At 54.9% G+C, this 14,817-nt stretch overlaps 1 protein-coding gene across 9 annotated transcripts in view; it reads right to left on the minus strand.

Annotated features, from left to right (window-relative positions):
• DGKD (diacylglycerol kinase delta) overlaps window positions 1-14,817 on the minus strand; it is a 109,015-nt gene that overhangs the window by 24,607 nt on the left and 69,591 nt on the right. For all 9 annotated transcript variants that reach the window (XR_011495503.1, XM_044751576.2, XM_044751575.2 and 6 more), the window contains 12 exons: window positions 12,620-12,724; window positions 12,218-12,350; window positions 11,237-11,343; window positions 10,720-10,845; window positions 10,444-10,546; window positions 9,618-9,780; window positions 6,821-6,929; window positions 3,456-3,595; window positions 2,451-2,535; window positions 1,163-1,257; window positions 958-1,057; window positions 602-875 (listed from right to left, as the gene is read on the minus strand). Coding sequence is in view for 8 of the 9 variants with exons in the window: in XM_044751576.2 (XP_044607511.1) it covers window positions 602-875; window positions 958-1,057; window positions 1,163-1,257; window positions 2,451-2,535; window positions 3,456-3,595; window positions 6,821-6,929; window positions 9,618-9,780; window positions 10,444-10,546; window positions 10,720-10,845; window positions 11,237-11,343; window positions 12,218-12,350; window positions 12,620-12,724 (1,540 nt within the window). In the remaining variant the exon portion in view is untranslated. The remainder of the gene's footprint in view (window positions 1-601; window positions 876-957; window positions 1,058-1,162; window positions 1,258-2,450; window positions 2,536-3,455; window positions 3,596-6,820; window positions 6,930-9,617; window positions 9,781-10,443; window positions 10,547-10,719; window positions 10,846-11,236; window positions 11,344-12,217; window positions 12,351-12,619; window positions 12,725-14,817) is intronic.

Consider the following 14,817-nt stretch of genomic DNA (forward strand, 5'->3'; position numbering starts at 1 on the left):
CATCGCTGGCCCCAGCCCACCTCTCTCCCAGGCACAGGCCCTCCTCTCCAGGCATCCTCAGAGTGCCTCAGCTCTAAGTGCCAAGGCTTGCCTCAGCACGTGCCCCGCCGGGGTCAGCCCCACCTCTCCCTGGACGAGGCCGCACTGCACACCCACGCTGCCGCCCGCCCCCCTGGGCTGCCCAGGGCTAGCAGAGTTACCACAGGTCAGGACCCTCCCAGGGAGCAGGTCCCTGCCCAGGGGTCAGTTTCCCCCACATGCTCCCTGCACATGCCCTTGAAAGCGGCCCCCTTCCAGCAGCAGGGGCGCCCTCTCACTCTGCCTACCACTTTCTGGAACCCTGGGTCACTGCCTGCACGGCTGGCGTCTTTCCTTCAGACCCGGGCAGGGGAGCACAGAGGAGCATCCCCCGTAGGCTCTCAGGTGGGAGGGGCCGCCTCGTGCCAGGTGGCCTGGAGGTGACGGGACAGGCCGCAAGTGACCTCGGGCTGTCCGGCTTTGGCCTACACAGTGGATACCTTAGTCCATTGCCATGTTTAGGGGAAAACTGGGAGCCCAGGACCTGCCTGAGAAAGCTGCCTCGTTATTAGAGACCAACTACCTTTCTCTGTGTGCTCTATGATCTGACGAATCGCCTTCTTCAGGCTGTTGGCTCTGAGCATGAGTTGCTCCCGAGGCCGGAAGATCTGCGGCCGGGCTGGGCACGCCGAGCCCACCGAGCGGTCCCCAGTGGAGCCACAGCCACTGCCCGCCCCGTCTCCATCTTCTGCCTCCTCGGCAATGGTGGGGGGTGGGGTGGGCAGAGAGGACGAGGCCTGGGACTCGTCGTCCAAGGTCTTGAGGAGGGAATCCAGCTTCTCCTTCAGGACAGAGCACTGGACAAGAAACAAATGCAATGGAGGGGATGGGACTGCTTCTCCGCCCTGACCGCTCCCGCCCGGGGCCCGGAGGACAGACCTTCTTGGCCATGACCTCCGCCTCCTCCGAGCTCTCGGTCGCCTTCTCGTAGGCCTTCCCCACTCGCGCCACGAAGTCCTTCACCGTCTCACAGAGCACTCTGTGGAGGAATGCAGAAAGATCCTTCTAGAGAGACAGTTCTGGCGAGGAACCAGGTGCCTCGTGTGGTTGACCCCTGGCTCCCCGGAGGCCGCTGGACACTCACTTCGCCGATGATATCACCACCGAGTGCTGGTCAGAGGTCAGGATTTTAGAAAGATGGGCCGCAACCGAGTCTTCATAGAAGAGAATTTGCTGCACCTACAATTGCCCAAAACAGGGTGGGGTGACTGTCAGTCTTGGCGATTGACAGCGCCATGATGGAGCCCAGGGGATTCCTCACCCACTGCCCCGCCGGCCAGGCCTCCCACGCTAATCTGAGACTCGCCAGGGCTAGCTGGAAGATTGCAAAAGCTTCGTCGAGCTGTGGACGGATGGATCTTACAAAAAAGGACACATCAATAAAATCTTACGAACAGCTCGTGCTTCTTTAGTCTGAGGTTCACCACCACCGGCCAGTGCTAGAACCACGATCTGCAACCCCGTTTCATCCATACAGCAGCCCAATCGATAGGCAGGGCCCCGTAACTGAAGTTCCACCCACAGTGCACAACACGTTTATCCCCCTGGTTGGGAACGTGGCCCTGGCCCCGTCCTCTTGGTGTAAACTCTCCCCTTCACCCCTCACCTCTGCCCACTGCAGCAGGAGCTCTAACCCCGTGTGACCAGCCCTCTCTTTAGCCCCCAGGCCGGGGTCAGCGAACTTTACCAGGCCAGACAGTCAACAGTCTAGGCTTTGCACACGTGTTCTTCCTCTTCAAATGTGCAGACCACTGTCTGCTCGCAGGCCACGCCAAAGCAGGCCTGGCAGGAGTGGCCCGGGGCTGTCGTCTGCCTACTGCTGCCCAGCCCACTGTCCTCTGTCCTGGCGGGGAAAGGGCCCCTGGTAGAGTCCTCCCTCCTGCTCAGCCAGGTGGGGACGAGCACAGGTACGTGCCCAGCGCTGCCCCTGTCTAGGCAAAGTCTAGGCCTGAAGGAACCGTTACATCACAGAAACTGCCATGAAAGGAAACCAGCACAGGCTCGCTGCGAGGGCGGACACAGAGCAGGGCGGCAATGGAAGCGGTCATGGAGGAGGGGGCGAGAGTGGGGGCCTGGGGCTGGGTGGGGCCATGGCAGTAGAGGGAGCAGTGAAGCGTACGCTGGGAGAAGGGGCAGTCCCAGGAGACCGTCGTCACAAAGGACCCCAAATCCTGGGATAACCCTGGGAAGCCCCCGGACGACCCCAAAGACCATGGGGCAGTCAGAACACACGCGGCTGCAGCTCGGCCCCAGGCTGACCCTGCTCCTCCACAGGTCGAACCCAGGGCAGGACGTGTAAGGAGCAGCTCATGGCCACAGGGTGGGGGGCGGTGCGAATGGCTGAGGACAGCGAGATCGGGCGACGGCAATACCTCGGACCCCTCGCTGAAGTCTTCGGTGACCGTGGAGGAGGAAGCCTGCCGGGGGAGTTTGGTCTCGTAGGCCATGACGCTCCACCTGCGCACACGGAGAGAGGCAGCCCTCAGCCAGCGGCTCCAGCCCCCAGCACAGGCCCTGGCCCCGCCTCTTCATCGCCCTTCACCCCGCCCCCATCAATTCTGACTTGAGCGTAAGCCCTTTATCTTGACTCCTGTCCCACAACTTGGCTCCTGACTTAGCTGAGAACTAACATCACAACCAAGAGGGCATGGCCACTCTGCCGAAGGAGGTGGCAGGTGTCCCATAACCAGCTGCTGCTGGGAGAAAGGGGCTTCCACTTCTTGAGCTACAATAACCCAGCCAGCAGCCGGCTCTCTCAGGTAGCAAGCACTCACAGGCACAGAGCCCTCCCTTAAATGAGAAGAACTGGGAGGGGCAGCTCAAACCGCACCTGCCAATCACAGCTGCGGTCCTCTGAGAGAATGTGACGCACTTTCAACAATACCAATGTGCCACAGGCTGTGGTTAGCGGGATTTCATATGTGTAGCTCAGAAGTAAAAGTAGCATGCCAAAGGATTTTAAACACGTACAGGATAAGTAGGCAAAACGTAGCTGCTTCTAGGAACCGCCTAAGGGACAATGGGATTGCTCAACTGCAACATGGAGGACTCTGCTGATGGGTCAGATCAGGGCTGAGCCGGCAGAGGGGCAGAGCTGCCTTCTCTATGGGCCCCCGGGGATCAGACTGGGCCTCGTGGGAAGACCTGACCACTCGAGGGCAAGCTTCCTAAACTGTTCTGTTCTGTTTTTACCTTTTTCATAATCTGATCAAACGTTAAAGACTACCAGAAAAACAGAATTCCTGCTCAGGTCAAATTTTTACAAATAACTGCAGGGGCCTTATGGTTCCCAGGGACCCGGGGCCAGGACACCTGGTCAAGGTGACGTCTCTCTCAGAGCGGCTCCTCGGGTGCAGCCTGGGATGCTCCCCCCTCACCTGTCCAGCATCTTGGTGCTGGCTCTTTCCAGCTTCTCCAGGATCTGCGGGAGCTGCGTGTCATCATCGCAGGCCGAGCCCCAGCCCAACACGCGGGCCAGGTCATTCCCTGTGCCGAGGGGCAGCACTCCCAGCTGGCACTGGAGACAGAACGCAGGGGAAGACATGGCATCAACCAGCCTCTTTTATATCTACAACGCTAGCTAAATTCAGTGAGTCTGATCTACAGTGTACGGCACTGACACTCCAGGCAGAGCCACTAGACAGGACAGTGGTCTTTCTAATCCAACAGAAGATTCCAGAGCTGTCTGACTCCCCACCCTGCCACGGGCCTGCTCCTCACCTGTGGCCACATCCTGACAACCAACCCTCTAGGGCCTCTGTCATCTACATTCCCAAAGTCCCCTGCTTTCCCATTTCACAGCTGCAGCCACAGTCCTGCCCCTGACCGGTGAACGTCTGAGTTCCTGGAGAACCATTCCATGACTCCCCACTGCCTGCCTCCATCCACTACAGCATCACTCTCTCTAACGCCAAGCTCATCTTCCAAATAAGCACTGCTGTCCTTCCTTCCCCTAAAACCATCTTCAGTGGCTTTAAGTCCTATCGAAACAGGTACCAGGACACCCACAGTCTGGCCACCAAACTCGAGTACACCCCAGCGCTCAGCCTGCCACCCCCCAGAGAGACCCCACACACTGCTCAGGCCTCGCCCCCACCTGGAATTCCCACCCCGGGAACCCCATGGAAACCCCACCGTGCCAGTTCACTGCTCAGCAAGCTCCCTAGACACCGGCTGCCCAAGAGCTCTCCACCCCAACCCCAGCATGCAGGGTGCGGGGAGGGTCATCTACCCTCCCTGGGCACAGCACAGCCTGTGGTCACCCACCCCGGACATGAAAGAGGCCTCGCCACCCTGCCAGGGACAGAGCACTGGACAGAAGTCCCCACCTCCCCGAGGGTGAGGGCAGCAGCCCATGAGCAGGCAAGGACAAGGAAGGCTGAGCACGGGCAGAAAGGACCTGGCGCTGGCTTCCTAGAGCCTTCGAGAAAGGCTGGGCCGTGGAGGGAAGGCCGGCAGTGAGAGGTGACCCACCTGCCAAGCCTGAGCTCGGTCAAGAGGAGGGCAGTGAGGAGAAGAAGCCGGAGAAGCAGAGAAGGAAGAAGGATCCAAACTGGGGGCTCTGGTAAGCTGTGTGAGCAAGTCTGGACTCTACCCCAAAGCCACAGAGCCCCAAGGAAGCTCAGCAGGGCAGGGAGTGAGCGGAACTGCCCGTGGGGAAGGGCACCGGTGAAGAGTGGACACACGGAGACCCAGGATGAGCAGCACACGGTGGGGGCCTGGCCACTCTGGGGTGGCAGGACTGATCCCCAGCAATCAGCCAGAAATGAGGAGGGAGGGCAAGGGAAGAATCCAGAAAAAGAGTCAGAACAACAGTCAGATCTCTGGCTGGGACGCCTGGTGGACGATATTCTCAGACTCCGAGGCAAGCAACACAGGGCAGGGAGGGCTTGAGCGGTGGGCTCAGGGCCGGATGCGCCGGGCCTGAGGCACTAGGAGGCGTCTGTCTAGGAGGGTGGGGAGAGGCAGCCAGGAAGATGAGAAACACCAAGAAGGCGTGGGGTCCCGGGGAAGCCGGGGAGAGAGGCGTGACCAGAGGATCGAGTGCTGCCTTGACGCCAAAGCAGACCAATGCTCACTGAACGCGGCCAAGCGGATGGACACCTGTCTCCCTGACTCCTGATGAACCTGTAACACCTGGAAGTCAGCGAAACTCAATCCGGGCCTCAGAGCACCAGAGCAGCTTCACCACTAGGGGGCAGTGTTCTCCTCCCTGAGCTGGCAGCCTCGCTTGAGCAGACGGGTCCCAGCACATGGGGACCATCCACTCTCCAACATGAAGCCGTGCCCAGGGCAGTACTGACATCAAGTCCACCCACCTACAAAGACCCCCAACACCAGGAGTGGGGAGAGAACGCAAGGCTCTGAAAAATAGACCCAGATCTGGTCAAAGATTCAGACGAAAAGTATGTTGAAAGCAAATGACAACCTAGAAAACTACGACCCACAAGGAGTTTGCATCCCTATTATAACAATAACCTTTAGAAATCTTTTTTTTTTCCTGAGGAAGACTGTCCCTGAGCTAACATCTGTGCCAATCTCCCTCTATTTTGTATGTGGGATACTGCCACAGCATGGCCACTGACAAGTGGTGTATGTTTGCACCAGGAACCAAATCCAGGCTGCTGAAGCACAGTGCCCTGAACTTAACCACTAGGGCTATGGGGCTGGTCCCAGACAACAATTCTGTAAAAAAGGTAAATACGTCAATCAGAAACTAGCAAAAAACATGAAGAGGTGATTCATTTAAAATTTCATAGTTAATTGAGATGTTTGAATTTGCCAGTATTAAAGAAACAAAAATAAAAACATGACTTTTTTTGTCTGCTTAGTTGGGCAAGAACGAAAACGGTGAACAATGGACAGCATGGGAAAGGAGAGCGTTATGCAGCCTCAGGAACGTAAACTGGAACAGCCCAGCACACATCAAAATTTGAATCTGGGCGCTCTTCAGAAGAGAACACCACTGGGAAGGCAGGGCTATGGTTTTCCTGAGAGCCGTGTTCATGAAGCAGTCGAAGCACCCGTCAGTGGGGAGACGAGCCCACCCAGGGCTGCGCAGCTCCGCCCAATGGAAACCACCACACCTCTCTGCTTACTGACCTAGACGGCGAGGTGTGTGCAACACACTGCTTTTGAAAACGCAGGAACAGAACAGCACAGGTAATGAGGCCGCCGAATTAAAACTGCATTACATGTGGTACTGTACACACGCTGATGGAGAGAGGCCTGAAGGCAGTTCCCGGGAGGCGGGCAGTGGTTAGTCACGGGGCATGAGGATGAGGGCGCAGGGAGGGGGAAAATCAATGAACACTTTTTTTCACACAGCCAGGAAAATCTATTTTCATCTTAATACAAAAAAAACCTAAGTCCAATAACCCCTAACTCAGACCTGAAGTTGAAGTCCACTTCCGTCTGCTCCTCACAAGCAGGAGGCACCAGGCAGCAGATTTCATCACAACCCAATAAAGAGCCGGGGGGCGTGCAGGAAGGCAGCCCCACCCCAGCCTGGACCTTCGGGGACTGGAATGCTCTTTTCGTAGCTCCCTTACTTCTGTCTGTGAAGTTCCCAATCCTGGGCCCAGCCCCTGGGCCCACGATGCCATCGAACTATCTGCTCTTCCCCGCCCCTTCCCCTCCTGCCTGGAACAGCGCTCCCAGGAGATAAGGAGCAGCACCCGGGACGGCACGGCCTCTAGCCAGGGCACTGCTCTCCCCAGGGCTGCCGTCCACGACCAGGTACCTGTTTGTGAAGGTTGAGGCTGTCGATTTCAGAGAGGACCCAACCAACACTGCCATCACCACCACAAACCAAAATCCGGAATGTGTCAAACTTCTGGAATAAGCGTAAACTGCAGAGAAAAGAGAATGTCAGTGAATGAGGTATGGTCTGAAGGACAAATGACAGCCAGCTAGTCCTGGGCTGAGGGGCCCCATCCGTGCCCCTCACAGCTGACCCTGCACCCCCTGATGTGAATAAGCTCTCGGAGGCCAGAGCCAAGGGGTGTGCAGGCTCAGCAGTTGGGGCCGCCAGGCGCCTGACAGCAAAGGCTCCTCCTGAGGGGCCCTATCCACGTGCTGGCTCCCAGGACCACACAGATGCCGAGGACCTCCAGGCCTTCCTGAAGGACAGCACTTGCACTCGTCCACCAGAACGTGCCACTCAGCATCCCATGGTGCCTCCTCGTCCTGGGTTTCCCTCCTGGGAGAACGGCAGTGCCACCATCAACCTAGTTATGGGACCAGGCCCCACTGTCCCTTTTGAGTGCAGGTCACCATCACTTCTCTCGTAAACCCTAGAAGAGCCTCGACCTGCTTCACATCTTCCTCGGGAGCAGCCCATGCGTGCTCCCAGCCTGATCTTCCCAAAACAAGTCTCGTCGAGCGTCCAGCTTTTAGAAGTTGCCACTTGTTGCCAGGAAATGTTCGAACCTCTCGGCCAGCACCCATGGCCCTCCCTGGCCAGCAGCTGCCGCCGTCTGCCCAGCTCCTGCCACTCGCCCGGTGGCCCCGCCACGTTCTCGCCTCTTCGCACACGTGGCGCCCTCTGCCAGGAAGGCTCCCCGTCCCTCCCTACCATTAAATACTAACTCCTCTCACATGCTGGCTCAGCGGAGAAACTGAGACCCCCAGTTGTATTTGTAAGCCCCTTCTCTGGGTTCCCAAAGAATCTGCACACCATCCTGTCAATGTGACAGACCCCTGTCATGTGAGTGACCACCCTTGTGTGCTGCACCCCCGGGAGGCAGGGACCCCACCTTGTCTGGCCCCGCCTCGAGCACAGAGTCTGAGCCAGAGGAAGTCTCAGAGAAGAAACAGGAATGAGCGATGCGGCACGAAACTCAGGGTGGAGACAGCGGTGAAGTCAGGCAGCACCTGACTTTCAGGTTGTGAGAGAAACAGCCACCTGCGGTCCTTCAAGACCCCTGACCTCTCTCAGGTTCCTGCTCTCTGGAGAAGAGGTGACACGTCAAGGCCGGGAATCAGGAAACTAAACAGGGGCCAGCCTGGGGACGCAGCAGTTAAGTGCGCACATTCCACTTCGGCAGCCTGGGGTTGACCGGTTCGGATCCCAGGTGTGGACATGGCACCGCTTGGCACACCATGCTGTGGTAGGCGTCCCACATATAAAGTAGAGGAAGATGGGCATGGATGTTAGCTCAGGGCCAGTCTTCCTCAGCAAAAAAAGGAGGATTGGCAGCAGTTAGCTCAGGGCTAATCTTCCTCAAAAAAAAAAAAAAGGAAACTAAAGAGTCTCCCTAAGTCCTATCACAGACAGTGTGAGATCAAGGCTGCTTCCCAGAAACAGGTGGCTACGAGATTAACTCCCGCTGCACCTCGGGGGCTCCCTAAGTCGTCCTGACTCGTGCCTGAGCCGACTGCGAGCTGTGGGGTCTGCCAAAATTAGCACGTGATTATTCTCCAGTTCTGCCGAGCAGCCCGCCCTGCCCAAAGCCACGTCAGAGCGTTCAGCCAGCATCCTTGGCGCCGTCCTGAGTAATGGCCTGCACCTGCTGGTATTTCACGACAAGGCGGTGGATCCCTCCATTGGCCCCGTCTCTACCTAAAATGATTCCCCTACGAGTCCAGTGGTGAACGTGCTCTTGCATCCTTCAGTTAGGAAGTCTGTCCGCAGAAACGTGCAGCGGGCCGCCTCCGAGGGAACAGGCTACCAAGAAGCCATCTGTGACCCTTCTCCAGCAGTGCCTTGCTGCGGGCGGGGAAACCAACACCCAGGCCCCAGAGGGCCGGCGCGCTCCTCTGCGCCAGGTGCCCGGCCCTGATAGCAGCCCCTGGCTGCAGAAACAACAGCCTGGGCACCCCCCAGGACAAGACGCACCAGACGAGTCCCGCAGGCGCCTCCCGCAACACACATCTCGCCAGCCTCCCTCCCCCTCATGCTAGGGCTCTCAGAGCTCAGTCCTGAACTGGCGCTTGCAAACGAGGAAGCGGCTAGTCCAAACTACAAAACTTACAGAAACAAACGCTTCCCACAAGCCTGTAAAATGTGCAAAACCAGGAAGCACACACACCCGCTCTCCAGCTGGCAGATAATGGGGTAATTACTCTTCCCCACACACAGGCCTGGCTCAACTGAGTGTCCCTGCGCCCACAAGCTGAGACCTCTTGTGTCCTCCCAAAGGAAGACCTCCGTCTGTCCTCGCTGGGGAAGCTCCCTCCTCAGCACTGAGCAGCCCGTGAAAAGGATGGGCAGACCTGAGCCCCCTACATCAAAGGGCGTCCACACTGCCGGACCCGCCACACGCGAAGCATGTGCTGCACAGTGGCAGGCCACACACCACCCCCTGGGTTTAAAAGTGTGTGTGCACACAACTGAAACGCACTTTTGAGAGCTGGAAGGACACACAACTCTATTAAGAGTGCGTCCTCTGTGAGTGGAATGTGATAAGGGGAGGGTTCAAGAAAAACAATTTTTATTTCCTATTTAAGATTTTCTGTACCTTTGAATCTCTTTTTAGTTAGCATGTATTATCTTCAAAATTTTAAAAACTCCAAGAAAGAAGCATCTGACATCCTACCCGAGGTGCGGTCCTCCATTCATGAGGTCGAAGACCTGGGCGGGGTTCAGCAGCTGCTTGAATCTTCTGAGGAACTTCACACCTTGGTTGTCCCCACTTTTTGAATTGACAAAGACCAACAACGGGCTTGTGCAGGATGGAGGACACGTGGCCTTCCAGAAGCCTGGATGTGGGAACAGAAAAGGACAGAAGAAAATGTGAAAGTCGGAAAGACACCAGGGCCCTCGTAATCTCGTGAGAAGTAGAAAGCCCCAAGGGATGTGTGACTCATTCCACATGCCCAGCAAACCAGCAAGACCTTTCCCCACGGACAGGGAAGCGAGCCCCATCCAGGCTGACCTCACGTCTACAGGATTCTAAAGCTCAGAGAGACCCTGCGCCCCACTGCTCAGTCCCTCCTGCTCCATCTGGCAGAGCTGGTTCCTCAGACACGTGCCAGTTTCTCACTTTCTGCCAACACTTGTTAACATGCCTCACCACACACCACCTGGACAAGGGGGAGCAGTGTCTGCGACTAGACGGAGACTAGCTGATGGAGAGCACCCCAGAGAAGCAGCATCTCAGGATCAGCTTTTACTCAATAACCAATGGACGCCACGACCTTCAAGTCAAGTCCCCGCCTCCAGTCTCAGCGTGCCCCACAGCCACCAGGATGCCATTCACCACCTCCGGGTGCAAGCCCTCTCTTCCCAACAGCTGGGCCTAAGCTTTTTCCAACCACGTCTCAAAATCACCACTATAACCAGTTCTAGAGTCAGGGAGGGGAGACTGCACAGAGACGGCTGCTTGAGGAAATGGGTAGGACCGGACAGCGTGCGGTACCCACCATCGGAGTCGATGCTGTTGAGAGCCGTGGGAGGGATGACGGACACCTTACACAGGCCCAGCGGGCACTTGGTCAGTAGGGAGTCTTTACAGGACGTGTGTACCTGGAACCAGAGTCGACGCATCACAAGGGGTCACTGGCCTCCACCACACCCACCAGAACTCTCCCCAGCCTGCAGCTGCAGGAGCAGTGGGCTCTCCAGAACCAGGGAGCGGACCAGGATGCAGCGGAGGCATAAGCCCACGCACGAGCCTGCAGGGCCGCGTGCTCACTCACCATGGCTTTGCACCAGAGGCAGCGCCAGTCCTGCAGGCGCAGCACGCTGCCGCAGGTCTTATCGCACACTGTGCACTTGGCACTCACGGGCAGGTTTCCCTCCAGCCACTGGTGAGGCATGGCGATCTGCAACCCAAGCAGAGACGCACTCTAGGGATGGGCCCCGAGCCCCATGTGTGGGGGAGGGAAGCCCTCCAGCAAAAATGCCCCCAAATGAACTCAACCAAAACTTTCTTCTCCACAAAAGCCCAGGGAGGGCAGGGCAGCCAGTGCTGTCCCACACCACCACTCCTGCTGCAACGTGCAGCAAGACACACAGGGACTGGACAGAGCTCGGCCCACACTGAGCCCCCAAATACACGGTGGGAACAACTCAAATGAAAACCTGCGAGGAAGAGAACTGAGCCTGGGCCAGTGGGGGTGGGGCTGGGGGGCTTCTTGCCCCTGTGCTGACAGGAGGAAGGCAGGGTCAGCAGCCCTGGCGCAGGGCCCCGGGGCGGGTCCCCGTTATGCATACCCCATCCTCATCCTCGATGATGTCCTTCCCGATGGAGGCCAGCGTGGTCCACTTACAGTTATTGGTTGCGCGCACAGCACACCGTTTGTGGGCCTTGAACTTGCACACTGTGGGAGAAGGAACACATGAACCTTCCAGCCTCGCTCATGACAGTGCTCCCGGTGCTGAGGAGATGGTGCAGTGGGACCGCCCTGGCTTCTGGGAAAGCTGGAAAGAGCACCCGGCACGCCCCGTGTTGTATACTAACGACGGATACATGCAGGGACTGAGCACGGGAGGCTGGAGGCAGGACTGAAACCCAGCATCCCCTGCAGCCAAGAGTCGGCAGGCTTTCTGGAAAGGGCCAGAGAGCAACCAGCTCAGGCTCTGTGGGCCGCACACCGCCCCTGCCCTACTTCAACCTGCCCTGCAGGACGAGGGCCACTGTGGGCCACGCTCCACGTGTGCACGCTGAAATTTACATTTCACGAGATTATCTGTGTCACAAAATAGTCGTCTTCTCATTTTTTCCAACCATTTAAAATTGTAAAAACCGTTCTTAAGTTCACAGGCTGTACTAAAACAGGTGGCAGGGGAAGGCACCTGGGGCCATGGTTTGCCTTTCTCTGCTCCTGCCCACTGACCCCGCCCGAACACGGTGACCTGCCCTCTGTATCTGAAGACAAGTGTAAGCCATTATCCACAACGCAGTTTACCCAGAGAGGGCACAACTGCACTGGGCCGACAGATCCTGGAAATCTCTCCCCTCTGTGTCTGCCGTGCTTCCTCTCCATGTCTCCTTACTACCAGGTCCTTTCTCTTTCCTTGGTGCCATTACTATCAAATGTAACTTATCAAAGGATCCTCCATAGGTAAAATGAGTAAGCACGGACTCACAGAAACCATGTTACTCCTGATTTGCGGTGACTAGGCTTGGATTTCTGAGGCTTTGTCAAGTCAAACCTCAGGCTGCCTGTCCCAGCAGAATAACATGGTTCGTACCTTCACAGGATAGTCCGTGGGACGTGACCCCGGACAGGGCCTCACGACACACGTTGCAGTAGGTCGGCCTCGCGTGGGAACAGGCGTACCAATTGTGCATCCCTGAGAAATGGTCCATGCTGTACTGGGTGGGCTGGAAGAACGAAATAAAGATGACAAAGATAAGGGGTCCCTTTGACGTTCCTAAGCGTGGGAACTAGAATGGGATTCAATACAGTATCCGAGGCAGGAGAGGACAGGTCACAGCTGACAGGGTGGCCAAAAGGACAAGCAACGAGCCTTAATTTTACAGGAGCATGCTGAGAAAGCGGGTTCCAGAACGCACAGTCCACACAGGGGAGATACTCGGAGAGCAGAATATCAAGGAGAGGGCAACAAGAAGAGATGTTTTTCTCTTTTAACCTCAAAATGCTCCCTGTTCTGGACAGTCTTCAGTGCTGCAATCCAATCCTCCATTTCTTTCCTGTTGTCAGCGCATAAGATGAGTTTCCTACATGGAGTGATGACCTAGAGACAGAAACAAGAAACAGTCAATCTGTCCAAGAACAAAAGACAAACGTCAGCAACTATAAAAACTGTTAAAAAACCTATTTCACTTTTTTTTAATGAAACATGACTATTTCATCCAGGTATTCAATTGAACAGGACATAAAAATGGTTATCATGCCACAACTAGAAGGACCCACAACTAAAACATACAACTATGTACTGGGAGGCTATGGGGAGAAAGAAAAAAAATGGTTATCATGAGCCACTAAAAATCAACAATCTCAAACCAAAAAGACAATCAAATTTAGTTTATACATTCACCAAAAATCAACTTAGGTGGACGTTTACCAACTACTTATTACTTAGACCAAAAAAAAAAAAAAGGAAATCTTTTAAAAAGGAAAAGAAAATCACAGTTACTATTGCTCCAAAGAGCTCACAAATTGACATCCAGCACTTGAATGGTCTGGGGAAAGTCTGGTCCAAGTTACTCTAGGACACCACAGCATTTTAAATGCATCATACATAAAGGTTCCTGTAAAACAACCTTTCAATCAACAGAATAACAACCAGCTACTACACTCGGGGCCTGAACAATTTAACCAGAAATGAGGTCATGACCCTGGCAATAATCAACAAATGAAAATTATATCCACAACATACAAAAAAGTTTTTACAAATCAATAGAAAAAAAGAAACCTTCTTACAGAAAAAAAGGCTATGAGTTTGTAATTCACAGAAAAATTACAAAACAGCTAATAAATGAATGAAAAGATCCCTAATCACTAGTCATTGGGGAATGTGAATGAAAACAGCAGACTGTTTTCACCCATCATATTGGCGAAGTTTTAGAAGATGATCCAGTGCAGCAAAGGTCCGAGAGAAGAGCTCCCCTCAAGTGTTGATAGGAGGCGAAAGGGTATCAACTTTTTGGAGAAAACTTTGACAACGCCTACCAAATTTTGAAAAGTTGTAACCTTTTACTTAATTTTGTTTTATAATGATGTAAAACATGTACATGGTTCCAAAGTCAAATCTACAAAAGGAAGAACAGCCAGAAGTCTAGCTTCATGTGAGTCCCCTCCACCCTGGGTCTCTCCCTTCCCCATGGGTAGGCTTTAGAAAATAAACACAAGTACGGTCCATCCTCCCATTCTGAAGGGATCTGCACATACATGTGTATATTCACACCCCCCTTTCTGGAACAGTGGCTCGGCACAGACACTGTCTCCACCTCTGCTTGTCCTTGGATGCTGTGTCCTGGCATCACGCCTCAGCAGCACACAGCGATCCCTGACTGCCCACAGGGGCACAGAGCTCCACCACGCAGGAGCACCTCAGTCTATTCTATTAACGGAAATTGTTTTGTTTTGTTGTGAGGAAGATTGGCCCTGAGTCAACGTTTGTTGCCAATCTTCTTTTTGCTTGAGGAAGACTGCTGCTGACTCACATCTATGCCAGTCTTCTTCCATTTTATGTGGGATGCTGCCTGACAGGCAGTGCTAGGTCTGAGCCTGGGATCCGAACTTGCAAACCCTGGTTCACCAAAGCGGAGCATGCGAACTTAACTGCTACGCCACCAGGCCAACCCTATTAATGGAAATTTTATGTTGTTGAAAATCCTATTTCCATCAGGGCCACAATGAACAGCCTTTAAACGGATCTTTTCCTATTTTTACCAGCATATTTGGGAGATAAATTCCTGGAAGAACCACCCAGACAAGGAGTAAATGCCTACGTAATTTTCTAGCTCCTGCCAAATTCCCCTCCGCAGGGGCTGCACATTCTGTGCTCCCACCAGCAGTGTCAGGGAGATGTCTGCTTCCCCACGGATTCACCAGTAAAATGTGTTGTTTAACTGTTGGATTTCTGCCCATCTTATAGCTTCAATTTATACTGGGAAGACCCAATTTAGGAACACCCAATTTAAACTATCAGATGATCACATTCTGGCTCAGAAAACTTAGAAACAGTGTCTTACGGAGCCTCTCTTCAGTGATGTCCACAAACCACCTACAATGCCAAATCACCGATGGAGGTCATTAGAACCGGGTCACAAACGCACAGGACCGTTCCTTCTGTCACGTAACCAGGGAAACTGGGATAACGAC

Source organism: Equus asinus, chromosome 19 (genome assembly GCF_041296235.1).
Source record: "Equus asinus isolate D_3611 breed Donkey chromosome 19, EquAss-T2T_v2, whole genome shotgun sequence".
Taxonomy (NCBI): Eukaryota; Metazoa; Chordata; class Mammalia; order Perissodactyla; family Equidae; genus Equus; species Equus asinus.